At 39.4% G+C, this 26,986-nt stretch overlaps 1 protein-coding gene across 2 annotated transcripts in view; it reads left to right on the forward strand.

Moving 5' to 3' along the window:
• tgs1 (trimethylguanosine synthase 1) overlaps nucleotides 1-19,566 on the forward strand; it is a 39,362-nt gene extending 19,796 nt beyond the window's left edge. For both annotated transcript variants that reach the window (XM_052023970.1, XM_052023971.1), the window contains exons 11-13: nucleotides 4,360-4,576; nucleotides 6,963-7,041; nucleotides 18,350-19,566. In XM_052023970.1, the coding sequence (XP_051879930.1) occupies nucleotides 4,360-4,576; nucleotides 6,963-7,041; nucleotides 18,350-18,460 (407 nt within the window). In that variant the 3' untranslated portion in view covers nucleotides 18,461-19,566. The remainder of the gene's footprint in view (nucleotides 1-4,359; nucleotides 4,577-6,962; nucleotides 7,042-18,349) is intronic.
• The last annotated feature ends 7,420 nt before the right edge of the window (nucleotides 19,567-26,986 follow it).

Consider the following 26,986-nt stretch of genomic DNA (forward strand, 5'->3'; position numbering starts at 1 on the left):
AAAGACAAGAAATTTTTATACAGTTTGCTGATATTGTGTTATTTTCAGCAGGGGCAGGGTCAGGTCTGTTGTAAAGTCAGCAAAAGGAAAAGCTATTTACTTGATGGCACTTTATCAGAAAAGTATGATCCCCTTTAATCCATTTGAAATAAATATTGTTAAGGATCCCAGTTAGGGATAGAATTGAACACATTATTGATTAACTTTCCATAGAACAATACAGCCCAATACAGGCCCTTCGGCCCACCATGTTGTGCCGACCTTCAAACCACTCCTAAGACTATCTAACCCCTTCCTCCCACATATCCCTCTATCTTAAATTCCGCCATATGAAAATCTAACAATGTCTTGAACTTGACCAACGTATCAGCCTCCACCACCACCCCATGCAGCGCATTCCATACACCAACCACTCTCTCGGTGAAAAACCTCCCTCTGACATCTCCCTTGAACTTCCCACCCATTACCCTTAAAGCCATGCCCTCTTGTATTGAGCATTGGTGCCCTGGGAAAGAGGCACTGGCTGTCTATCTATTCCTCTTAATATTTTGTATACCTCTATCATGTCTCCCCTCATCCTCCTTCTCTCCAATGAGAACAGCCCTAGCTCCTTTAGTCTCTCCTCATAATCCATACTCTCTAATCCAGGCAGCATCCTGGTAAATCTCTGTATCCTTTCCAATGCCTCCACATCCTTCCTATAATGAGGCGACCAGAACTGGACACAGTACTCTGTGGTCTAACCAGAGTTTTGTGAAGCTGTATCATTACTTCGCAGCTCTTAAACTCGATCCCCTGACTTATGAAAGCTAACATCCCATAAGCTTTCTTAACTACCCTATCCACCTTTGTGGCAACTTTCAGTGATCTGTGGATATGAACCATTGAAACTGATGGTGCTGCATTAAATTAAAGTGAGTTGACTGAAGCTGAGTCAAACTGCAAAAAAAATGCAAAATGAAGCTGAACCTTAAATCAGTATTAAAACAATGGCATATTCAGAGCGGGTGAGGAGAAAGAGAATTAGGGAAGCAGGGCGGTTCTGATATCAAGTAGAAAACTTGAAAGTAATTTCGATTAATTTGATGGCGTGCGAACAGGCTTGGAAAGGAGTCATGTGACACAAACTCACTGGCATGTGTACAAGGCCAATCCAAAATTGAAATTTGGGATTGAGTGCTTAAATAAAGAGGAAAAAAAATCAGGATAGTCAAGGACTCTGCCTCAATTTAATGAGGTATTGCTGGGAAGAAAATGCTTCTCCCTAGCAATGGAAGGAACAAATCTGTTACCACAAAGCAGTAGTGGCTGGAAGTGGCCTTTGAAATCATCAGGAGACTGGGAAGACCCTGGAGCCAGTGTAGGAAGTATTCAAATGGCCTAAACCAGTCATGTAAGGTGTGTACAGTTCATATCATACATATCCTGCTGTGTACACCTCATTAAGTCTACTCCATACGTCATACCTAAAGACCTTGGAAATGTAGTCATTGTGTTTTTGGCATTTCTCCACATTCCCATCTTTTTATCCACAACTACCATTCTGTAATGTGAATAGATTCATTACAGCCACTCTTGGATATGTTTTATAAAAGAAGAAGAAAGCACTAAACCAGCAGGAAAGATTGGCATGTGATCCTCCAGAGATTACATCACTAAAGTGAGCAATGTAACATTTGACATGTGATTTTAAGCAGTGAGTGAAGTGTGATCTTCCTAACAGATAATGGAGCACAAATTAGTAACAGCACATAGGAGACCATTTGGCTTTTGAGTCTGTGCCAGCTCTCTGTAGGAGTATGGAATCTAGTCCCTCTCCCACCCTATCCCCAGAACTGTGCATTTCTTTTATTTTGAATGTTAATTCAATCTCCTTCAGAAATCTTCAGTTTTCTCTACCTCCAACTAGTCAGGCCAGGTGCATTCCAGATTTGAGTGGCTTGCTGATCAAAAAGTGTTCTTTTCTCATGGTACCTTGGATTCTTTTGCAGATTACCTTAAATCTGTATCCAATCATTCACAATCCTTCCACAAATGGGAACAGATTCTATCATTACATCTCTTCCTAAGGTTTTTGCCCAAAGGCTCAGTTGACATGTTTCTTGTTCCTGAAGCTGTTGTAGTAAATTCCTTGTGTCTGCCCCAAGGCCTTTGTATCCTTCCTCCAACACAGTGATCAGGGCTGGTACCAGAGGATTGGAGGATGGCAAATGTTCCCTTGTTCAAGAAAGGTAATAGGGATAATCCTGGGAATTAGAGAGCAGTGAGTCTTAGGTAAGTGGTGGGCAAGCTATTGGAGAGGACTCTTAGGGACAGGATTTATGAGCATTTGGAGAAGAATAGTCTTATTTGGGATAGTCAGCATGACTTTGTAAGGAGCAGGTCATGCCTCACGAGCCTAATTGAGTTTTTCCAGGAGGTGACAAAACAAATTGATGAAGGTAGAGCGGTGGGTGTGGTGTATATGGACTTCAGTCAGGCATTTGACAGGGTTCCCCATATTCCAGAAAGTCATGCGGTATGGGATCTATGGAAACTCGGCTGTGTGGATTCAGAATTGGTTTGCCCACAGAAAGCAGAGGGTGATAGTAGATGGAAAGCATTCTGCCTGGGGATCGGTGACTAGTGGTGTTCCACAGGGATCTGTTCTGGGACCCCTGCTCTGTGTGATTTTTACCAGTGACTTGGATGAGGAAGTGCAGGGATGGGCTGGTAAGTTTGCAGGTGACACGAAGGTTGGAGGTGTTCTGGATAGTATAGAAAGCTGTCGTAGGTTGCACCGGGATATAGGCAGGATGCAGAGTTGGGCGGAGAAGTGGCAGATGGCGTTCAGTCCGGACAAGTGTGAAGTGATACACCTTGGAAGATCGAACTTGAAGGTGTAGTACAAGGTTAATGGCAGGATTCTGAGCGGTGTGGAGGAACAGAGGGATCTTGGGGTCCAAGTCCACAGATCCATCAAAGTTGCCACACAAGTTGATAGGGTGGTTAAGAAGGCATATGGTGTGCCGGCCTTCATTAGGCAGGAGATTGAGTTCAAGAGTTGCAAGGTAGTGTTGCAGTTCTATAAAACTCTGGTTAGACCACACTTGGGAGTACTGTGTTCAATTCTGGTCGCCTCATTATAGGAAGGATGTGGAAGCTTTAGAGAGGGTGCAGAGGAGATTTACCAGGATGCTGCCTGGATTAGAGAACATGTCTTATGAGGAAAGGTTGAGCAAGCTAGGGCTTTTTTCTTTGGAATGACAGAGGATGAGAGTGTGTAAGATAATGAGAAGCATGGATAGAGTGGACAGCCAGCATCTTTTCCCTAGGGTGGCAATGGCCAATACCAGGGGACACCAGTTTAAGGTCAGAGGAGGAAAGTTTAAGGGAGATGTCAGAGGTAGGTTTTTTTTTTACACAGAGTGGTGGGTGCGTGGAACGCACTGCCAGGATGGTAGAGGCTGATTCAATAGGGACATTTAAAAGACTCTTAGATGGGCTCATGGATTTAAGAAAAATGGAGGGTTGTGGGCTGTGTAAGAAGGGAAGGTTAGATTGATCATAGAGTAGGTTTATATAGGTTGGCACAACGTCATGGGCCAAAGGGCCCCTACTGTGCTGTATTGTTCTATGGTCTAGAACTGAACACTGACTCTGCTATAACTGGAGTATAATGTTCTTTAAAAGTCCATTGTTAATATCCTTTCCTCTATACTCCATGCCTTTGTTTATGACAACTAAGTTCAAATGGACTTGGTGTTATAATTTGGACATCGCATTCAATTTGAACACTACGAGGTCCCACAAACAGCAAAATAACAAGTAGTTGATCTATTTTAGTAATGTTGATCAAAGGATAAATATTAGTCAGAATATGGAGAAATGCATTGCTTTTCTCCAGAATTGTGCCATGGAACCTTCATGTCCACCTGAAAGGTCTGTTTAATATTCATCTGAAAAGGTGGGTATTGATACCTGACATTGAAGGAATTAGAGCCTTTTGAAGTGGAAAAATTGGAAGGCTTGGAATCAAATGATCTACAGAAGATAGTTATCAAAAACATTCAGCTTTGCATTTAGCACATTTCCTGTCTGGCAATTTTCCATCATCGTGCCAGTTACTGTAAATTTGCTTTTGTTGGACTGGATGCAGATGTACTCTTCATAAGATGGCATAGGTCGAATATCTTGCCTAAACAACTATGTGCAGCATAAAGCTTAAAGGAGTTTTTTCTCTTGTAGGATGAAGTAGTACTTAATTGTATCTGGAATTTGATAAGCTTTCAGAATAAATATTTTAGCTAAAAGTAATCTTTGACAGTGAAATTGTGTTGTTGATTTTTTTTTAACTGATCGGACTTTCTTTTGATCCAGTGATTGCTGTTGACATTGATCCAGTGAAAATAGATCTTGCACAAAACAATGCTCGAGTCTACGGTGTGGCTGAACAGATAGAGTTTATCCTTGGTGACTTCATGCTGCTGGCTTCTGACCTAAAGGCTGATGCTGTATTCCTCAGCCCTCCATGGGGCGGCCCTGATTATGTCAACGCAGAAATCTTCGATCTGAAGACAATGATTTCCCTGGATGGATATCCTTCCAAACTTGTTTTAAGACCTTAATGTCTTTTGTAGTTTGGAGAAATTAGGCTTGTTAAGAATTGCTTTGAAAGCTAGTATAAGAAAAGTTAAATAGAGAGAATGTTTTGGACGGGGGGGGGGAGGGGAAGTACAAGGTATATTTATTGAAGATGGTAATAGAATATTGAAACAATGTCGCTGTGATTTTAATCATAAGGTAATACTTGAGGAACCCTAGCAATGGGGCCATTATAGAATTTTGTAAGTAGCATTCGAACAAAGTTGGTAAAATCTGTTGAGCAATTCAGTGAAGACAAATTGAAGCTTGGATGAACGGCAAGTTGATTACCACCACAGTGACGTCCTTCAGTGGTTGAATGGATACAGACAGTGCAGAGTGTGTTATTGAGATAAACAGCAGGAACTGCTAGATTTTGTTTGCTGTGCATGCCGAGTGGCTGACAAAGAATTACTGTTGGTTTCAGGTTCAAGGATACAATAGCCCTGATATTTAGAAAGGGAAATAAAGGGTTGTTTTGCATTCCAGAAAGCCTGAACAATGTGCTTCCTTAAGTGTGGCTCAATGGTGGTGGTGGTGCTGTCTCGCAGCTCCAGGGACCTGGATTTAATCCTGATTTCAGGTGCTGTCACTGTCAAGTTTACACATTCTCCCTGGGACTTAATGGGGTTCCGCCAAGCGCTCTGTATTTTCCTCATGACCCATATTAAGCCCACTGGTAGATAAATTGGCCACTGTAAATTATACAGTAACATGGGTAAGGAACAACAGACTCAAATGGGAGTTGATGGGTATGAGAGCAAGTTGCAGGGTTTTAGGGAAATAAGAGGAAGAATGGGATTGGTCTGCTGGGAGCTAGCATGAAACTAATGGGCTGAATGGTCTGTTTTGGTTTCACATGCAAGTTCCTGTTTAACATATTGGATTGTGTTCCTTTTTCCTTGCTGCAGCTAGCCAGATTAAGAGATTCCTTGGGCAAATAGGGTTTCAGGTACTTGGCATCAGTCAGAGCTGGGCTAGAGAGAGGAGGGAGGGATTGGAAGTGCCATAAGGAGAGATCAGGTGGAAAGATGAAAGAATGTGGATAAGGGAAGGAGGGCTTAAGAGAATGGAGAAACTGGAAGCCATGACAACTTGAAATTTGAACAGTGGATGGCACTGCCGGAGGTGGAAAAGATTGGGCTGGCAGGAGATTTGGAAAAGTAATGAGCTTTGATTGCAGTGGGGGGAAAAAGAGAGAAATCTCTGAAGCTGGGGAAATTATCGATTGGCAGGAGTCATTTATCGTTAAGCTTGGAAGAGGTTGAGGACAAGTGTAATGACAGCTCTTCAATGTAGTAGGGAAGATGGGTGTCATCTAAAGACACAGCAGGGGTTTCGCTTGGCTCTGATTTGGAGGACGCTGTCTGAAGACTTGGACACGCATTATTAATTGGATAGCTTCGTATTTGATTCCAGATTTTTTTTGCAACCTCAATCTGCTTCTTGGATGTGAAATGCAAAAAGCACAGGAAATCTAGCGATGAAATAGCAACATTTTTGGAAGGCTGCTGATAACCTTAAGTTCTTCTGATGTCTTGACAATAACTGTAAAGTCTCTGCTTACATATCAAGGCTCCTGCATCATCAGTGGGAATGATGACTAAAAAACCATTATCTATCCAGGCTCCAAATTTAATAAGTGATTTAAAAAAAAATCATAACACCATGTTGCTCTTTGTATATCATCAGTTTAAATTCATCTAGCATTTTACTAATGCCATTTCAGATCTGCAAGAGGCAGAGCAAGGAAGTTCAGAGTTCACCTATCCTATTCAGAGTTCACCGTTCAACTTCCTTAGAACTTTTGAATGCTTAGAGTTAGTGAATTTCCAAGTTGCCAATTTATTTCCCATGAATAATGGGGTCTATTTTATAACTAATTTGAAGCATACTAATGTAAAACATTTGAAGGTATATTTCTACTGCACCTATCAGTGTTGCATTGTACTAATTTAATTAAGAAATTAGTTATGACAGTGAAGTGTGGAGACGAATGTGGAAATATTCCAAAACATCCAAATCTCTGAAAGTTGAAGTATGTATTTAAAATTTGAAATGCTAGAGATCCAAAACATAAGCAAATATCCAGCAAGCCAAATTGATAAGCAACCATCAAGGCTTTTAGAAGTAGACTAATATTGTATGTATACTTTTTTATTGTCCATTTGATGTTTTAAAATTCTATAAATTTTCAGCTGCTCCATATTGTATTTCCAGTATTACAATATTTTGGTATTCAGACTTGTTGCAAGGTTATCTTTAAGCTTGAGGTGTATTTTTGTTGCCAGCTCCAAATTGTTTTCATACTTTGCTATTCTGCCTTGACTTTATTTTACCTTTGAAATTTTTACTCTCTCCCAGAAGATTACACCAAATATTGTTTATTTCTTACCACGAAATGCTGACATAGAACAGGTAAGAACTGTTTATTTTCAATTGATGTTGCTTAATATCTGTTGACATTAAAAATTAACCACAATATTAAATTCAGATACCAGTTCATTAAGATTATGTTGATTAATAACTAATTTTAGTAGCATAACTGTTTCTTGTTCTACTGCACATCAGTAACTTGGTTTGTTTTTCATAGGCTTCACATGATTTAAACTTGTGTTAGAAAAGGTCTGCATACTTCAAAAAGTTCTTCACTATGTTTTGGTCTTTAGTTTTGTAGACACTCTTAAGTGTGCTTTTGCTCATCATAAGACTATACCTAAGAATATGGGAAAAGAACAGGAACTAGGCCAACCTCTGTGGCTGAAAGAGCTAGGATAGATATGTTTGGCCAAATGTGTGAACCTGATCTTCTGAAGTAAGGTTAGGCAAAGGGTAAATTTGAAAGCAAGCCAAGAAGACTTGCCTCAAGTTGTACTAAAATGAATTCCTTTATCCCATTAATGATTTCTGAAATTTGCCATAAATCTCTATAGAATTTTATTTTCTGGTGTCAAGTCCGGTGCGACAGTCTCTTTAGGATAAAACTACTTTAAAGAGAGGGAGAACAGTGTTAATCAGTTTGCTGACCTTTAGTATAAATTTGCAATCCATTATTAAAATAACCTACCTTGATTTTATCCAGATATGGATTTTGTTTTATGCTTTTCTCTTCATGGTGTAAATGTAGTCACTCAGTGTTACAAACTTGGAGCTCAAAAGAGTCTCAGAAAAGGTTCTGGTTTCGGCAAATCTAGTTTTCTGCAGAAACTTTTACTGTAGTAGAAACTTATTGGTAAGCATGTATTTTCTTACTAATAATCACAAAAACACAGCTGCAGCTGAAATGGTTGCTATAACGTTTTCCTTCATAGTAATAGTTGTATAACTTTTTATCACAAATCCTGAATAATTGTGTGCTTTAAATTTAAATTTCATTTCCATTGTAGTTCCACCAGGTGGCATTTGTAACACATTGGCAAGTAGATAAAATGTGCATTATTAACTTCATGGTCAGGTTATTGGTATTTCTTATGACAGTTGTATCACTGCTTTAGGAGCAGAAATAACAACTGAAAAGGTTCATATCGCATAAAAGGCTTTCCAGCTGGTTTTCAAGTGGTCTGGGTCCAGAGGCATAACAATGAACGATGGGGGAAATGGCATTGTTTTAGATGTTATCTAATCAGGGCTATATATCGCAAATAAAAGGCTTTTTGGTGTTTAATTGCAAAGCTTTCTTTGTTTACTAGTGCATAGCAGCTTTTGTATGTTGTACTTTTGTCTACAGACTTGTAATTTGGCTAAGTGCTTGCTTTTTATTGTAGGAATTAGATTGACACTAAACTGGTCTGATTTCAGAGCAATTATCTACCTCCTGATAAAATAAAAAAAATTCTTTCCACTCAAAGGGAAGTCACAGCCCTTTGCTATTATTGTTCATTTGCTGCAGTAACCAATTATCTATTTCCGGTTGAGAATCTAATTTGCAGAGCAGCTTGAGAACTTGACCTACTAAATGTTTAAAATACTAAGTGAAATCTAACCATTCCATTAGGAATATGTGGAAAAGCTTATTCTCCTCCCTTCCCCCCCCCCCAAAAAAAAATTGTAACTAGTGTTTATTTTATATTGCCTTTCGTTTTTTTTATTTTTTTATTATTATTAAATGCTACCTCCACCACAAATTGAACAACCACAGATTATAGCAGGTTTGGCAATAGTACAGATTAGTTGGTGTGTGGTGTTTAATTGCTATGTGACAATTTTGTTTAATTCCATATGGAATTGGTTTGTGGGAAGCAGCATTCTTCTCATCTGACATTGCTTATGTAACTGATGAATCAGAAACTGTAGAACATATTTAGGGGAACATTAGAGGACCTGATAGTCTTTTGGAATAATCTTCCCCTTTCCACGTGAAATCACTGTTAGAGCTGGAGGTTATGGTTTGGCCTTTTGACCAAATTTCAGTAATATAGTATTTGTGCAATTCATTGAGAATATTGTATGCACAATTAATAACTCCAATTGATGTAGTAATGCTGCAATCCATTCGGTGAGCATAAAATTGTGTAACTTGTATTCACGAACTACATACATTTTATACATCTGTAGAGTATCCACTACCATTCTTTAGAAGTCAAGACATTGAATCTTGCTCTGTTAGAAATGATTGTTTCTGTACTGCTTTTGCTAAATTGTACTTTCCTGACAGACATCTGCCAACAAGAGAGGATTTGTTATTACAAACAACAATTTTTATTGCATGTGAATTTAGATTATTGTTACCCAGATCATTCATTACGGTTACAAATTTCAGGTCCCTCTAGTTCAGCAATTGCCAATCTCAACAATGAGTAGATTCTATTTTCTCTGTTTACTCTGCTGTTTATTGTTTACTTCTGTGAAGTTGCTCTATTTCTTTGAAGGATCTGTGTTTATTAGATGACATGGCCATACAGTTGCTGAACTTGCATTTCTCCTATCCTCGGAGGTTTTTATTTTTAATTGTTTCACAGGATGTGTGCAGAGCACTTATTGCCTATTCTTAACTGCCTCTGAATTGATTGACTCTGAAAGCAATTAAAAGGTAACTATGTTGCTATAGCTCTCAGGTTGCATATAGGACAACCAGATAATAACAGCATCTTTACTATCCCTGAAGGATACTAATGAACTGACTGTGAAACTATTAGGTTGTCATGAAAACAGTCAGTATTACTTATACTAGCTTTCTATTCCAGATTATTTATCTATCTTGAACTTCAAGTCTCCCAATGGTAAGATTTGAAATTGTGTTCCCAGGAAATAAATTCTGGTTTCCTGATGGCTAGTCCTTGAGATTGAATGGAATGCTGAGACTTCAGATTGTTGAATTTGATCTGAGACTGAGTCCTTGACTTCAGCCTAGTTTAATATGAAATGAATTGTTTGACATTAAATTTTGGCATTCAGTTCTTTGACAGCATTGATTCCGTTGGCCACAGACTTTTCTCCATCCCAGCGGAGAAATATGTATTTCCATCCCTGCCACGGCTTGAGAACCCTCCATCCTTCTCTCCAGTTTACTGTAGCCCACTGGTTGTAAATGCCCCTTCTTTGGCCAACTAGGTTCTTCTTGTGGTCTTTCGTGCAAGGAAGTGGAACACCACAGCTGAGGATATATTTAATTTTTACCAGGAGCTTCATTGTTTCAAACTGAGGTGGCAACTGAGGAACACAATTACGTTAGCCACTTATTCCTAGCTAATAGATCTAACATTTCCAATTGCATTTTGGCATGGGGACTGTAAGCTCAATTGTTGGTACTAAATTCACATCAAAAGTAGTTAATTGCTATCTTGCAATGTTGACTTGGCATATTTTTAGAATTCAGGCAATCTATTTGAATTATTATGTAGAGGAGCATGTGGGTCTTGGAGTAGGGTTTTAAGACCCAGGAAATTGGCAGCATTTAGGGAAGCCAGCCCCTGACTTTTGTATTTTAATTGCTGCATATTAGGTTAACTGTGAATAACACCTTCAAGAGGGTCAGGTTGTCGGTTTCAAATGTTAATTGTTTGTTTTATTGGCAAGGCTTTGGTAACTTAAGTGGGACCACAAGTTTCCAAGGCTTCATGGAACTTGCCAGCGACAGCAAAGTGAGAATATGCCAGCATTTTGGGGAGCTGAAGGCCTGACAAGGAAATATGCCAGTCATGTCCTGAAACCCCAGCTGCTTTCTTGTTGGCTTGTGTGAAAAGTTTTGTTTATAATGAATGTGCTTAGGTTACTTTAATCGGCTCTTTAGTGTTCTGATCTATTCGACATGGGTGCCTTTTATGCTGTGTTACTTTGGATCTCAAATGAGGACGATTTGGGGAGCAGTAACAGCCTGTCAGTAAATAGGCAACTCTCTTAGGTGAGAACATCTTAGCAAAGGGGCAGCTCATAGTAGGTTACATGTATTCATCACCTTTAAGAAAGTAAAATGTCTTTGTAACAGAGTAATACCTTTTTGCAGGAGTGTCATCAAACTAAATTTAACAATGGATAACAGAAGGGATATGAGAGAAAATAACCAAACGCTTACCGTTCACAACCTTGGGAGATCCCAGTACGCTTTATGAAGCAATTTTTTTTTTATTAAGTGCAGTCACATGTTATGTTTTGCAAACCAAGCTTCCTCAGAGCAGATTGGTAAAGACTAGATATCCTATTTTCATTGATGTTGATTGAGGAATGAATGTTGACCAATACAAGAGAAAAACATACAACTTTGCTCTTTAAAATATTACCTGGATCTTTTATATCCGCCAGAGAGAACAGGCAGAGCTGCTGTTTACTGCCTTGCCCAAAAGGTGGCACCTCCAGCAGAATAGCACTCCCACATTGCTGCATTGGAACATCAGCCCAGATTACTGTTATTAAATCTCTAGAGAAAGGCTTGGACCTATGATCTTATGACTTGAGCCAGCCACAGCTAATACATTTTTTTCGATTTAAACCAGCACTGATAATAGATTAGATTTACCATTCTCATCAATGACTTCAGAACCTCAAATGTAGTGGGAGTCAAACAAGTTATCATATCAGATGAAAACAGAAAATGCTGGAAAATTTGGCAGGTCAGGCAGCATCTGTGCACAGAGAAACAGTTAACGTTTCAGGTCTGGGATCCTCCATAGAGAGAGAGAGAGAGAGAGAGAGAGAAGTTAGTTTAGGTAGCAGAGAAGGTGGGAAAGGGCGTCTGGTAGAACCAAGGGAATTAGAATGAAATAATGTGGCGGTTAAAATCAAATTAGGTTTTCTTCTATGTAATGTGTTGCTGACATTATACAATCACACCATACAAAACAAAAACAGGAAAAAAAAGGATGGTAGGAAAAAATGCCCTGTTGTTGTTGTTGTTGTTGTTGTTGTTCCTTGAGCTTTTCGTCCTATCAATTTTCATTTGATAGAACAAAAATAGCCGCAACAGCCAGGACCTCCCAGTGGCCACCCACTTCAGTTCCACATCCCACTCCCATGCTGGCATGTCTATCCATGGCCTCCTCTACAGCCAGGTTGGAGGAACAACACCTCATATTCCGCCTTGGGAGTCTCCAACCTGATGGCCTCAACATCGATTTCTCTAACTTCTGATAACTCCACCCCTTTTTCTTTCCTCCCACTCCTTTATCTTCCCTTACTTCTGTGGCTCCCCTCCTCTGCCTTGATGACCTACCCATCTCCTCTCCTCCCCTCCTCCATCCTTTATTCCATGGTCCACTGCCCTCTCCTTCTGGATTCCTCCTTCAGCCCTTTGCCTCTTCTACCTATCACCTCTCAGCTTATTACATCTTTCCCCCCCTCACCTGGACTTGCCTATCACCTGGATTCACCTATCACCTGCCTGTGTTGTTCCTCCCCCTTCCCCTACCACCTTATTCTGGCTTCTGCCCTCTTCCTTTCCAGTCCTGATGAAGGGTTTCGGCCTGAGACGTCGACTGTTTATTTCCCTCCGTAGATGCTGCCTGACCTGCTGAGTTCCTCTAGCACTTTTTGTGTATTGCTCCAGATTCCAGCATCTGCAGAATTTTTTGTGTCAAATGAAATGTCTTGTAGGTCAGAAAGAAAAATAAAGTGCTAACTAATCTGGTCACTTAGATCATTTTGCTTCTTGATCTTCAGTTCAGTATGAAAACTTTTCTATTTTTTTTTAACTTGGCTATCTACCCTATAGATTTGTATCCAAAAGCAGAAAATATTAGAAGCACTCTACAGGTCAGACATTTATAGTCAGAGAAACTGTAATTTTTCAGGTCAGGTATTCAACTTGGAAAGTTAACTTTTTTGCTTTTCACAGATCCTGCCCAAGTATTTCTAGCATTTTCTGTTGTTGTTGTAGATTTTTTTCATTATTTCCAGAATGTTGTAATCATGTATGCTTTCTTTTCAGAATCTGATTTGTTTAATCAATATTTTCTTTGCCCTAAAAGTTAAATAAGCTTAAGTCCAAGTTAATGTTTTGATTTTTGTTTTCTCTGATATATAACCATTTATCTTTGATATTCCTGCTGCTGCTATTTATTTAGGAGAGAACTGACCAAGAAACCTATTGTGTAAGGTTCAGATCATTGTCATTTTGTTTTTGCAGAGAATTATTACCTTTTAAATTGCTTATACAGTTGCATCCTACTTGCTCAGCACCAACTACAGATATCAAAGTACAATGCAGAAAGCATGGTTCATCTTTGATTTGCTGACAATTCATGTCATTCCCAGGCATCTGATCTAGATCTTGCCAAAGTGAAGAATCCCCATTTCGTCAATACTTGAACGTTTTTTAATACATAAGATGTTTTTCTTAAACAGTATTCTTTCCAAATAGACCAAAGTTAGAATAATTGAATTAATCAGCACTGAGAGAGATCATCATGGCTTTGCCAGCTCTTTCAATGAGCTGAGCAAGTAGTCCTGCTCCCTTCCTCTTTTCCCACAGCTGTGCTGATTTGTAAATTTTAAATTTATAAATGTTAAATTTTTATTCAATTATCATTTGAAAGTTACTGTTGAACCTTGTTTTATTGCTATTTCAAGCAGTCCATACCAGATTGCAGTTTGATGTGCAGTTTTTCTCCCTTTTTTTGACAATTAAATGGTGCCCTCTGCCTACCAATCCTTTTGCCATTGGAAACCAGATTCTCTTTTGTTTTTAAACTTGCATATTTATGCTGTAAGTTCTTTTCCAGAAGCAGAAAATGCTGCAAACACTCTACAGGCCAGACAGCCTCTGTGGCAGAGAAACAGCTAATGTTAATTATTCTTTCAAACGTTTTTAATTTTAAACACCTGCATTAAATTTCAGCACATAATTGAAGTCCACTATTCCTGGTGCCATTTCAATAAATCAACCATCCATGCTCTTGTTGGGTCACTTGTCACTTTTAATTAATTTATTCCTCCCCTTCAGTGATGTTCTTGATGCATATCAAACCTTGTGCCTATTTTCAAGTTTAGATTTTATTGAGAGAGAATCTGTACAGTCATGGACTAAAAAAAAATCTGCAAATCACTCAGTTGCCAACACAATAAAACCCTTTTGTAACTTTGAAGAAGACCAGAAGCCCCCAGTGTTATTGAGCCATTAATAAGGCTGTAGAGCTCCCTCTGCCCACCCACCCCCCCCTTGGTGTTAACAGGGATGTTATTTTTCCGCAGCATCAACCATTTGCTCTTTGGGGGGAAGGTAACACGTTCACTCTTGTTTACGACATCCTAACCAGATTAAACTTGGATTTAACTACAGCCAACAATTTCTAACCATTTAGAATCATAGTCGTACAGCATTTCTGCATCCTTAAAAATGTGACTACTTAGCTAGCTTTCACAATATGTATTTTTACCGTAACTCGTTTCTATTAACCTTTATAGCTACCTACTACTTAAGATTTCATCTAAAATAATCTGTTCTACAGTCAAACTCAAATAGTCTTGCAGTTTGGCATTGGCTTACTCATTGGTTCAGTTTAAGCTTGGGGTTCAGAATGTGAACAGCGTGTGCAATCAGAGCTGGGGAGCTGGAGTGGGTCCGGGAATCCAGAATGTAGAGCTCTAGAAGGAGCCGGGGTCTGGAATGCTTGTATATTTACTACTCTCTTTAAACTCGTTGAGTTTGCTGGAAAATTTGTGTCACTGTTTAACGTATTTAAAAAATAAAGTACAAGTGTATTAGAGTAGTATCAGGAGTAAAATCCAATGGTCTGGTGCTACCACAGTCCGGTGGGTGCCAGATTATCTGAGTTTTACTGAATTTTACTACTTCTCTCTAAAATGTGAGGCTCAAAATTGCCAACAGTGGTCCAGCTGAGGTCAAATTAGTATTTTGTAGAAAATTAGAATAACCCTCCTGCTTTTGTTTCCCTCTGCCTTAATAAATCCTTGGATCTTGCATAGCTTTAAAAGATCATCTCTGCCTGCTGTGACATCTTTCTGCAAATGTAAATCCCTTGCTGAGTTTATTCCGGCAGCCTTATAAAATTGTGACATTTAGTTTATGTTGTCTGTTATTATTTTAATCCAAAGGGTCGCTCGTTAAATTTAATAGGCAGTGTCAGCCCACTTCACCCAGCTTATCTGTGTCCTGAAGTCTGTTACTATCCTCTACTTTCTACAACACTTAACTTTGAAGCCATCACCAAGCATGCTTTGTATAGCCAATTCCAGGTCATTTAAGACACAGCAGTGGTCCCAACAGCAACTTCTGGGATCACCATTTCATACTAACATTGCTCTGGGAAAAACAGCTGTTCAGTGCTACTCTCTCCCTTCAGTCTCTTAGCTATTTTTGTTTCTTATTGTTGTGATTATTGCATTAACTATGGTTTGAAAATTGGTTTCCAAGCCCTTTTTCCTTTCTAGTGTTTATATCTTGTCTGTACACAAACTATGTTTATTTAAAGTCCTCCCATTACTCATTATTTAACATTTCATGGATTTCTTGGTGGAAGCATTTGGTCATTTTTAATTGCATTTTTTCTCTAATGTACAATGTAGTATTTAAAGGTCATGTCAGTATTGTTTGTTTTTACACATACAGAAAGAGGAAGTCCTGGGTAAATATAGAATTTAACACCTTTGCATAATTCTCAATGGGGACATGAAGGATATGAAAAATATTTTCTGTGCATTTTTGTTCAAGCTTGTTTATTGATAAAGATAATTTAGTTTGATTGAATCCTCAGGTGTTTACAGTTGCTTTTTTTTTCCCCATTCACCTTGTGAAATCTAGATGTGAGGAGCATGATACTTGCATTCATAGAAACATAGAACATAGAAACATTTTAATTGCTAGATTAGTACTGAATCTGCTTTCATTTTTACCATTGGCCTTGGTTTGGAAATAACCAGCATACTGATGGATTTAAGTGCATATAGATGTTTGCATTTCTTAATGTAAGAAAAAAGTGCCTCCAGTGGTTTTGGGGTCTGGAGCCATCCTGACAACTATTGTTTCTACGTGGCTATAATACAAGAACAGAAAAGCAACTCTGTGGTTAGCTTGCATACAGTATTGTGCTGCATTTGATGTCATCCTGTGTTGTCTTACTGTTTGTGTACTATAGTCTTTAGGCATATCATGCATACTAATTTCCATAACTTGGTCTCTAAAGATTCACCCCCACCCACAGTCTCTCGAGACAGAAATACCTCTGATCCGCCCATCCTGATTCATATCATGCACAAATACTCCACACGTTTCTGCTAGTCAGCTTAGACGTACTGTACATCTCACTTTCATCTTGTCCCTTCCCCATTATACCTCATAGTATTCCCCAGCCCAAATGCTTGCTGCACCCCTCCTGTGTAGGTTTCTTATGGACATAACAGATTTCCCACATTGTAAATGGGTGCACCCTATTATAAACAATGTAGACAAAAAAATAATTTTTGGCAAATTTCTTAAGATCAAGTGTTTGTTTAATAGGTTTGGTAAGCCTGTATTACAGGAAAGCTAGCTATCTGGTATGTATCAGCAGTATTACAAGTCATTGCAAAGTAATCCTCGGATAAGAAAACAAAGTGATGGAAATCTGAAATGAAAATAAAAATTGGAAATATTTAGCAGGTCCAGCAACAAGTGTTGGAAAAGAAAACAGAATTAACATTTCAGATTTTTCAGATTGAGCTTTCTTCAGAGCTGATGACAGTGTTCTGGTGGGAGGTCAACAATTCAAAAGTAAAATCTTTTTGTGTCTCCACAGATGCAGTCTGCTCTGACTATTTCCAGTATTTTGTTATAAATCTTTATTATTTTTGATAATCATATCAAAGTTGACTTTTGTTCTGTATACTTGACTTGATCATCTCCCACTGCTGCTGGAGGTCCCAAGATTTTCCAAAGTAATGCAAGCATTGTTTTCCAGAATTCTGTATATGGGCAAAGCAAGTCTGGCGTACAGCTTTTTCAGATTAATTGGAGTGCAGTTAAAACCTCTCACTTATTAATGCTAACCAAATCACTGAGGGCTACATGGTCAAACTCCAGTGAAAGATACTCTTACGCACATTTCATCAGATTCCTTTACATTTCATTCTGGTTTGTTGCATTGGTTCCATTTGTGTTTTTAGTGCAAAGAAAAATAGAATATCAACATTTAGTGGTTCTCAAATAATACCAGAAAAAAAATGTATTCATCTCACCTTGTATTTCTGTGACACAGAAGGAGGCCATTCTACCCATCAGTTCTGTCTTTATTCCCCTGTAACTTGTTCTTTCTCACACAGGCCGATCAACTCCTTTTTGATTCTGTGTGCCATTAACCTACACCAAAGGGTAATTTACAGTAGCTATTAACTTTCCAGTTCAACAGCTATGGAGAGAGTGTACAAACTTGGCACAGCTGGCACTCAACATCAGGATTGAACTTGGATTCCTAGACCTGTAAAGCAGCAGCTGCACCACTATGCTGCCAATTAGATCTTTCATATGCAGCTGTTCTTATCAAACTGTAACTAAGTGAATGTTATGAATTAAAGAGATGACTAAGAATCTTTCATGAATACTGTATCACAGCCACATTTTTCTTAGCTCTGTATTGTGCCTGCTTTTATTAAAAATCCCAGCGTCAGTGGTACCATTCTCAAATTTGTTGTCTCAAAAGCACATGCAGGATTTTGTAACAGAGGGCAACTTGGCTTTCTCCATACATGGGCTAATTGGCTGTATGGGCCCATATACAGAAATGGTATTTAATATGAAGAACAACTTGTTGATTTGAAAACTCGTATTTCAAAAACCATACAGATAAAAAGATGAAATACATTAGTGATCTGCTTGATAAATATGTGTAAATGGTGTGAAGTGCCAGTAAGGTGTTATATTGCTGGGACCATTGAGCACAAAATAAAGAATAATAAAGATTTGTAAAGTCATTATTATTATAAAGACATGCAAAAATAGTGACTTGTAAAAGTCTTTGCTTGCAGCAAAGTGATTTTGGTGTGCTCCATGTGCCTTGTTCGGTGCCCAATTTCAAAGAAGGTTGAAGTGAAAGCCCTCCTTCTTGATTGGCAACAGGCTGGACACTGCTTGTACTTTATGATCTCAGTTTCTTCCTGTTCTTTTGGCTTAAGAACCTGTTTGGGGGGGGGGGGGGGGGGGGTGAAGGGTGGAGAGGAACTTACATAATTGACTAAAACTGGGGGGACTGAAATAAGGATATAGAAATTGTATCCTCTGACATAATTGCCATTACACAATAGAATTTCAGAGAACTTTTTGTATTTGTATTCTGCTTATTTGATTGCTTATTTATTATTACAGGTGGCATCCTTAGCTGGACCAGGAGGACGAGTGGAAATAGAACAGAATTTTCTCAATAACAAACTGAAGACCATCACGGCTTATTTTGGTGACTTAATCCGGGATGAATAGATCAAGGTCGCACGATCTATTTATAAATCTAATAAAACCTTTATCTAATGGTGTGCAATATTCATTGCAGTGATCAACCATACTATCTGTGAATTTTTTTTTATTCAGTAGTCTTCATAAACCATGGGTTAGACTGATTGTCTAGCAATTGATTAACCTTTTCCTTTTTGAAGAATGGTGGCATATTGGCATTTCTCAAGTCGTCAGTCATCTTTTCTCTAGCCAGAGATTGAATTATACTCCCTTATAGGCTGTTAAAGATGTACTTCAGGCATACTAATTCATTTACTTTGAAGGTACTAAATCTCTTATTTTCTCTCATTTCTCTCAACTACCTTAAGTACAGTGGGTGTACTGTTTTTTTACTCATGAAGAAACAAGTCTACCTCTTCTGCCTCCTATCTACAGTTTACTTTTTTACCAAATCTAAAAGGCTTAATTATCCTCTTTGCTCATTATATAGTTATAAAACATCTCTGTGGTTTCCTTCATTTTATTTGTCAACAGTTTATGGTCTGTCGCTCTACCTTGTTTTTAATTTCATTCCTGTACTTTTATGCAGCTCTAAGCCTTTTTACGTTTCAAACTCTCAGTATTTGACATAAGCTTTCCATTTTTCCCCTTATCCTCCCTCTAGACTCCTTGACATTGGTGGTGAGGCTCTAATTCTGGTTTGGAATCTCACCCTTGTACAATGTGAGAATATTTTTACTCTTACATGGGATTAATGTCTTCTGACTTCAGGCATTTGGGAGAACTTTAAGAATTTGGACACTCCTTACCATCTATATTTTATCCAATACTGAGCAATTAAAAACTTGCTCTAAGTTGTTTTCTTCTTTCTCCCTCTGATTAAAGATCCATAGTACACTCCTAACAATGTGATTACAGTGTTTTATTCCTCATTTCTACATGGCATCATTTGTTGATTCTTGCAGGGATATCACCTGTCCTCACTACTGTAATTATTTCTTCAACTGACATTTTGACTCCTTCCCAATCACTAGATCCTATCTTGGCAGGAACCCTGTCAACCAGAATGTTTTGTGACATGCTTCAATAACAACAACAACAATGTAATTCTATTAAAAAAAAGAATCTTTCTATGCCTTAGTTCATCCTTGTTTTCCAGGCTCCCTATATTTCAGATTATGCTATTTAATGTTCCAAATTTGTTTTTTTTTCAGCCATTTTATTTTCCTCTGCCTTCCAAGCTCTTGTTAATCCATTTACAGCTTTGTAATGATCTCTTTTAAATTTATATTCAAGTAGCCATTGTGTTGCTGAGTATGCCCCTCTTCTTCCCTGCAGTGATAATGGAGCTACCATCTAGCTTGTCCAGGCCCCTTCTCTTTCAACCGTTCACCTAAAAACGTTGTCCTAAATACTCAGAATTGAAGCAGTAGAGCAACCTCCAATTAAGAGGTTAAGCAATCTGCAGTTGTTGTCAGTAAAGAATTAACAATTGTTTAAAAACTAGATGAGTAAAGCAACAAAATTACACTTCACTGTGAGGGGAAAATATTAAATAGAGAACATAAGGGCTATTTATAAAGAAGAACTGGACAATGAGACCTCACAGCTGTAGCTACCCTTGGCTCAAATGGCTGACCCAATACTTATGAATATTAGGTGTATTTCAAAATCCCAGTGATCATGGTTTCTATGCTATTTCAACAGAGTGGAGTCAATAATGTAATGGAGTTGAAATGAGTGATGTTGGAAATAGAGAGGATAAGGGAGTGGAATCTCGATATGTTTTTTTAAAAAAACTCAATGAGCAGTCTGGTTCAGCCTCAATAAACTGGGTACTGGGATAGGGGAATTGAATTTGTAGCAGGAGCTTAAACAATGGGCCTGGTCTTTCTAATGTCTAATTGGAGGAAAGTTCTGCTCTTCCAATACCAGATGTTGAACAAACGCTGTGGCAGTTAGAGGGGTCAGCTTGTGAGGTAGCTAGGTGCCAACAGAGTTGGTGTGGAACTTTGAGTGCATTCTTGAATAATTTCATTGAAGAAGAGTGTGGATGAAAAATGTAAGGGGTATAAGGATAGATTCTTGAGAGGTACCCAGAGGTTATTGTGTACCATAGCAGGAAGAGAAATCATTGTTTGTAATTTGCTGGTTGTAACTGAAATGTTATGTGGTGAGATGAGGACAAAATCCTCTCTTTCTTGCATCATTTTGATCTAGGAATGTACCAATGTTCTTCCATTGTCATTGGGTCTAAATCTTGGAACTCCTACCTATCTAATAATGTAGGTGCACTTTATCGATAAGATAAGATCTCTTTATTAGTCACAAGTACATCGAAACACAGTGAAATGCATCTTTGCGTAGAGTGTTCTGGGGAAGCCTGCAAGTGTTGCCATGCTTCCGGCGCCAGCATAGCATGCCCACAACTTCCTAACCCCTACGTCTTTGGAAAGTGGGAGGAATCCGGAGCGCCTCGAGGAAACCCACGCAGACATAGGGAGAACATACAAACTCCTTACAGACAGTGGCCAGAATTGAACCTGGGTCAATGACGCTGTAATAGTGTTATACTAACTGCTACACTACCATGCCTGCCCATATGGACTGCAGCAGTTCAGGAAAGCTACCCAGCACCTACTTGGGCAGTTAAGGATGGGCAATGTATTATGAGCTTACCAATGATGCCCATAAAAGGAATTTCATATCTCATTATGACATAAAAGGAAGCTATTTCAACCCACTGAGTATGCTAGTTCACAGAGCAATCCTCTTTTCCCCCAACTAATTTTCCCTACAACATATTCTCCCCAACATTTCCATCAACTCTCCACAGTTTCTACCATTCACCTACACAGCAGGGACCATTTACAGCAGCTAATTAACTTCCCAGCATGTCCTTGAGATGTGGTAAGAAACCAAAGCACCTGGGGAACATACATGTGGTCACAGGGAGAACATGCCACCTTCACACAGGAAGCACCAGAGGTCAGGATTGAACCCAGACTGCTGAAGCTGTGAAGCAGTGGCTCTACTAGCTGTGCCACACATAATGTCATGGAAAGGTACAGTATGGAAGTGGGGGAACAAAGGACTGCAGATACTGGAATCTGCCACAATGATGCTGGAGGAACTCAGCAGGCCAGGCAGTATCCTTGGAGAAAAGCAGGCGGTCAATGTTTCGGGTCAGGATCCTTCTTCAGGACTAAAGAAGGGTCCTGACCCAAAATGTTGACTGCTTGCTTTTCTCCACGAATGCTGCCTGGCCTGCTGTTTTCCTCCAGCTTCATCGTGTTTTTCATCAGTATGGAAGTGGGTCCTTCAGCTCACCCAGTCCACATTCGACCATTAACCACTCATTTAGACTAATTGACGTTAATCCCAATTTTTTTATTCTCCCAAAATTCTTTTCAACTCTTTCCCCAATTGTACCACTAGAGATAATTTACAGTGGTCAATTAACCTACCCACCAACACGTCTTTGGGATGTGGGAGGAAGCAGGAGCAGCTGGAGGAAATATGCAGTCACGGGGAGAACGTGCAAACTCCACAAAGGTCAGGATTGAACTCTGGTCTCGGTATGGCAGCAGCTCTACTGGCTGCACTGTTGTGCCACCCTAATGCATTTGGTTTGTAGTAGTGCAATGAAAGCAGGTTCAGAAGTAACCCTAAAATCAACTGGATTTGCATTTGGAAAGGAAATATTTGCATGTATATGGAGAAAAATAGAATTGTTCTTTTAGAAGCACTGGTGCAAAGGATGAACTAAAAAGTCACTTTGGGTTTGACAAATCGAAGATACAAGAACTGAATTCAGCCTCAGCAACACCTGCAATTTGACTAATTGTTAGCTTAGTGATACATTTCCTTTTAGTTTCTCTTACCTTCACTTATTCTAAAAGTAAGCTTGATCACAGTAGCAAGTCATCCAAGGAGATCAACTTCTGCTTCTTGTTTGTTCACATTCTGAGGCTGCTGCCCATCCTAGATATCAAATAACAACAATAGTAATTTGCAGCAACATCTGCGGTCTCTTGTGTCTCCAACAGGAATTTGCATCTTTAATATAGCAAAATGCCCCAAAGCTTATCATAAATAATTTGGTCCAAGTGAAAGGAAGAGATGTAATGATAGCTGGTCAAAGAGGTAGATTTAATGCACAGGATTGATGGAAGGGAGGCAGCAAGGCTGACAGATTGAGTTCTTGACTTTGGGGTCCAGTCAAAGGCACAGGAACCAAGTGCGGGATGAAAGAAGCAATTATGGCAAACGTTGAAGAACATAAAGTTCTCGGATATAAACCAGAAAATACTTAGCAGGTCCAGCAGCATCTGTGGGAAGAGAAACGGTCAATATTTCAGGTGAAAGACATATTGAACTTCAGCTTTTTTTTTATAAATCAAAGAGCTAAGTTGTGTTACAGATCCTATATTTCTGACGTTCTTTAGATAAGTGAATGTTGTAATTTAAAGTTGTAACGCATGTCCTCTGGCTCCATTTTGGTATGCTGTTAAGCAGCTGTAGGATTTGTGAGGACTTGGATCGGTCTAACAACAAACAGGCAAGATCATTTTTGGCAGCAGTTTGAGACAGATGTATGGGAGTCATGTACTTAATATGGGCAATGCTTACCTTGGCAGCTTCCTTCAGGTGCCATCATCTGTTATGTCTTCCCCCAGGTCTTATCAATAATGCAAGTGTATGATGCACACTCACTGCTTTTTGCTGGTATGTTGTCCTTTGAGAAAGGTGCCCTGGAATGACCGTTCTCCTAATTCACACCTCTGACAATATCATCTTTATTTTACCAATCTTGGAAATACAGCATGTAACCCAAACTATCAGTAACCCACAAGCATTCTAAGTTTTTTATCTACTTTTATTATGCCAGCCATTATTTAATGCACTATCTAATAGTTCAAATCTACAAAGGATATAGGAAAGTAAGTCAAAACGTAAACGTGTACTTACAAGATTTTTCGAGTTGATTTCTCTCATGTGCTCTCTGGTTTCTGTTTGTAAGTATTTGCTTTAACTCTTCCTTTGGTAACAAGTTCTGCATTCCACCCACCATCATGGTTAAGGAATTTCTCCTGATTTTCTTATGGGTGCTTTATGTAGTAATCATGTATACAGGGCCTCTAGTTTTGGATTTTCCCACAAGTTATGTCTTCCATGTTCCTCCCAGGAGATCCCAAGATATTTTACTTCAAATGTTCTCAACTACCTGTATGGTCACTGTTTTAACATAGGACACACAGCAGTGAATTTGCACACAAAAGCTCCCACATATAGCAATGCAATAACCAAATAACCTTTGTTCTTCAGAAATATTGATCCCAGGTTAAAATATATTCATGAAAAGATGACAGAAGGCAAAGCCTGAAAGTCACAATGTTGCTAATCATGTTGTACGTGCTCTTTACCTTTGCACCTGGTCCAGCTGCAGACATGAATACTAGATCTGGAGTAACCACACCTTCAAATGCTTCAACCCAACATAGAGCTGATATTCTGCCCCACCACTCCCCAATTCCTCACACCGCTCTGCCCACCCACTATCAAAATGTACCTTTACTTCTGCCTTTATCAAGACCAGTCATCTCCTGCTTGAATGACAAGAGTGCGGCCTCTGATGCAAACTGCAATAAACACCGGTGATTTTGGAGACTGCTGCTGAAAAAAAACTCAGAGCACATGAAAGCACTAATTCCTAACTAATTCTCCCACCTCTCCTGGTTTCTGGGGACCATCTTGAACTGATCCTGTTCAAACTGGAATCGTATAGGATAAATGATGTGCAAATTCTCAATGACAGTTCCTTCTCTGATGAGTTGGAAGGTTCCAAGCCCCACCCTCAACCCACACCAGCTTGGCACTCACTCTGGGGAACTTCACATGACTTCCCTTCCAGTTTCCCTAGACCAGATCCTGGGCAACAGCTGAATGCAGACTGGCCCTCCCCTGGAGATGCATGCTCTCCCCTAGGCCTCTCCCCTTCCCAACTGGATGTATTTCAAAGGAATGCAAGGGATTTCTGCCGGGGCTGGTCTGGTCTGGTGTAGCTCAGATTGCTGCAGGATAGCCTGCCAGCCCTGACTTACTGCTGAACAATCCCAGAAGGTACCCAGGAAACTGTGAACCAGGTTCCACCCATCAACTGTTTTGGGAGATTTCAGAAATAGTTCTGTTGCAAGTGATTGGTGGAAGTTGTATGTGGGGAAGAAGGTCTCACTGAGGAACATGCAGCCACCACAAGGAAACCAAATAGCAGAAGGTGGAAGGGATTAAAACCTCCATGGACCCAGCATATAAATATTCTGGGCCTGAGTAATATTGTTTGCAACCTAGAAATGCCTGCTTCAGTGTAGTGTGCACTCTCAGCCTGTAGCTGGGGCTGCACTAGAACGTTATGCCACAACATTGTAAAATGGCCTCACAGTGAGATTCATTTGCCAGAAGCACAATTTACATTCAGCCATAAGCATGAATTCTTCCAGGCTGCATCCAAAGTTCCACTCTCAGATAAGGTCATAGAGTTACAGCCAGATCACACCAATCAAGGGGTATATGATACAAAGGGCTGAGCTGACCAATAACCAGGAGCTGTTTGTCTTCTGTAATGAAGCATGTATATATAAAAAATGCCACTGCACATTCAGGCGATGGACCACACTTAAGATAAGTGAAGATCTAGATTGAGGATCCACACCTGAAACATTTGAAGTCCTTTGTTCCCTCCACAGGTAGCAAGTATTTCTAGCATATTCAGTTTATGTCTCAGACAGCACTGTAAACAGACACCATTATCACTGATGATTCCCTTGATTGGAGAACATTGAACGGAACGACGACGGTCCAATGGACCCATTAACTAGCTTAAACTGTGACCAATTTAGATCACCACTTTGATTAATTAATTGTTGGGAACAGCACATAAAAATTAATTCCTGTATTTGAATGACAGTTCAGTACATTTAGAAATTAGTCTTAAATTAATAGTGGCAATCTCCCTTGCGCTGCTTTAAAAAACTTGAAGAGAATTGAAATTCATTAGTAGTAGTTCCAATACAGCACTAGTGGGCTCCCTTACACTTCTTCAAAACAATGGGCCTTAAGGTTCAGACTTCCCAGAGCTCTGACCTTCATACCACCATTCCATGTAGCTCTGGTCTTAGGAAGTAGCACTTAAAGGATCACAGCACGGTGTAATCTCTTTCATCTAGGAATGTTGACAAGGTATGAGAGCTTGCTCCAATGATGGGAGGAGGGATAGCACAGTATTCTCCAGGGAACAGAGTAATCTTCACAAGCTTCTGAAGAACAATGAAAATAGTAGGCAATTTCTTGTACAAAAGGCATTTATGGCAAAAACTTGCTAGAGAGGTGCCTATAAATGTTCCCCTGCATGGCAGCCAATGTGTATGAAAATAAAAGTTGCATTGACCAAAAATCGAAGGTTACCTACTTTGCTGGTACACTTTTTATGGAATTCTGGAATACAGCAATAAGCAGCAGAGAGTCATTTCTCACATATCTCAGCAGAGAAAGCCTGTGTGGATCTTCAGGGAAGGTTTCTGAGAGTGAGGGTGATTCTGCCTTTGACTTTGAGGGCACTGCAGGTAGCTGTGTAAATTTGTACTTGATATTTTTAGGGACCATTGCTGTGAGTGATAATAATCTTAGAGACATACAGTACGGAAGCCCTTTGACCCACCAAGTCCATACTGATCATCAACCACCCATTTTATTCTTCACATGTTCTCATCAACTCTCTCCAGGTTCTATCACTCATCTACTCATTGGTGACAACTTACAGTTTCCAATTAACCTATCAATCTGCACATCTTTGGGATGTGGGAGGAAACTGGAGCACCCGGAGGAAACCCACACTGTCACAGGGAGAACATGCAAGTTCCACATAGACAGCACCCATGGTCAGGATTGGACCTAAGACTCTGTCGCTGTGAGGAAGTGGCTCTAATAGCTATGCCACAGTGTCTTGTGAACACGCACCACTTCACTTTTTGCTGGAATTCTTCTGCCATTTAATTTTGATGAGGAACTTGCTAAAACCATCCGAGGATGTGGCGTGTGGGATCACCATTTGGGTCAACCTACCTGAGATTTGTTTTGCAGAGAGTTTTGCAACACTCTGACAGTGACTACAGGAGAACTGTGTCTGACAGTTAAACCACATTCAGTCAGAGCCTTTAGCATTATTAAAACTGATTCTTCTGGGAGTTTAATACCAAAAACTAGTTTTGGACATTACAATGGATACGAGTCAGATACCAGAAATATAGTGATAGGAAACAAGAAAATCTTGCACCAAATAGTCCATACCCTGTTAACAATTTGTGTTAACTCTATCAGACTTGTGAATTAACCTGTTTGACAGTATGTTATTGCATTTTTCACCTGCACAATACTGGTTTTGTTGGCGTTAGGCAGATGAATTTATCAGCCAGTGTAGTGGCCACCTGGATCTTGGCATTGGAAGCATGATATTACAGTGTGAGCAGAATGGGAATGGGTGTTAGATAAATAGGG

Source organism: Pristis pectinata, chromosome 9, assembly GCF_009764475.1.
Source record: "Pristis pectinata isolate sPriPec2 chromosome 9, sPriPec2.1.pri, whole genome shotgun sequence".
Taxonomy (NCBI): Eukaryota; Metazoa; Chordata; class Chondrichthyes; order Rhinopristiformes; family Pristidae; genus Pristis; species Pristis pectinata.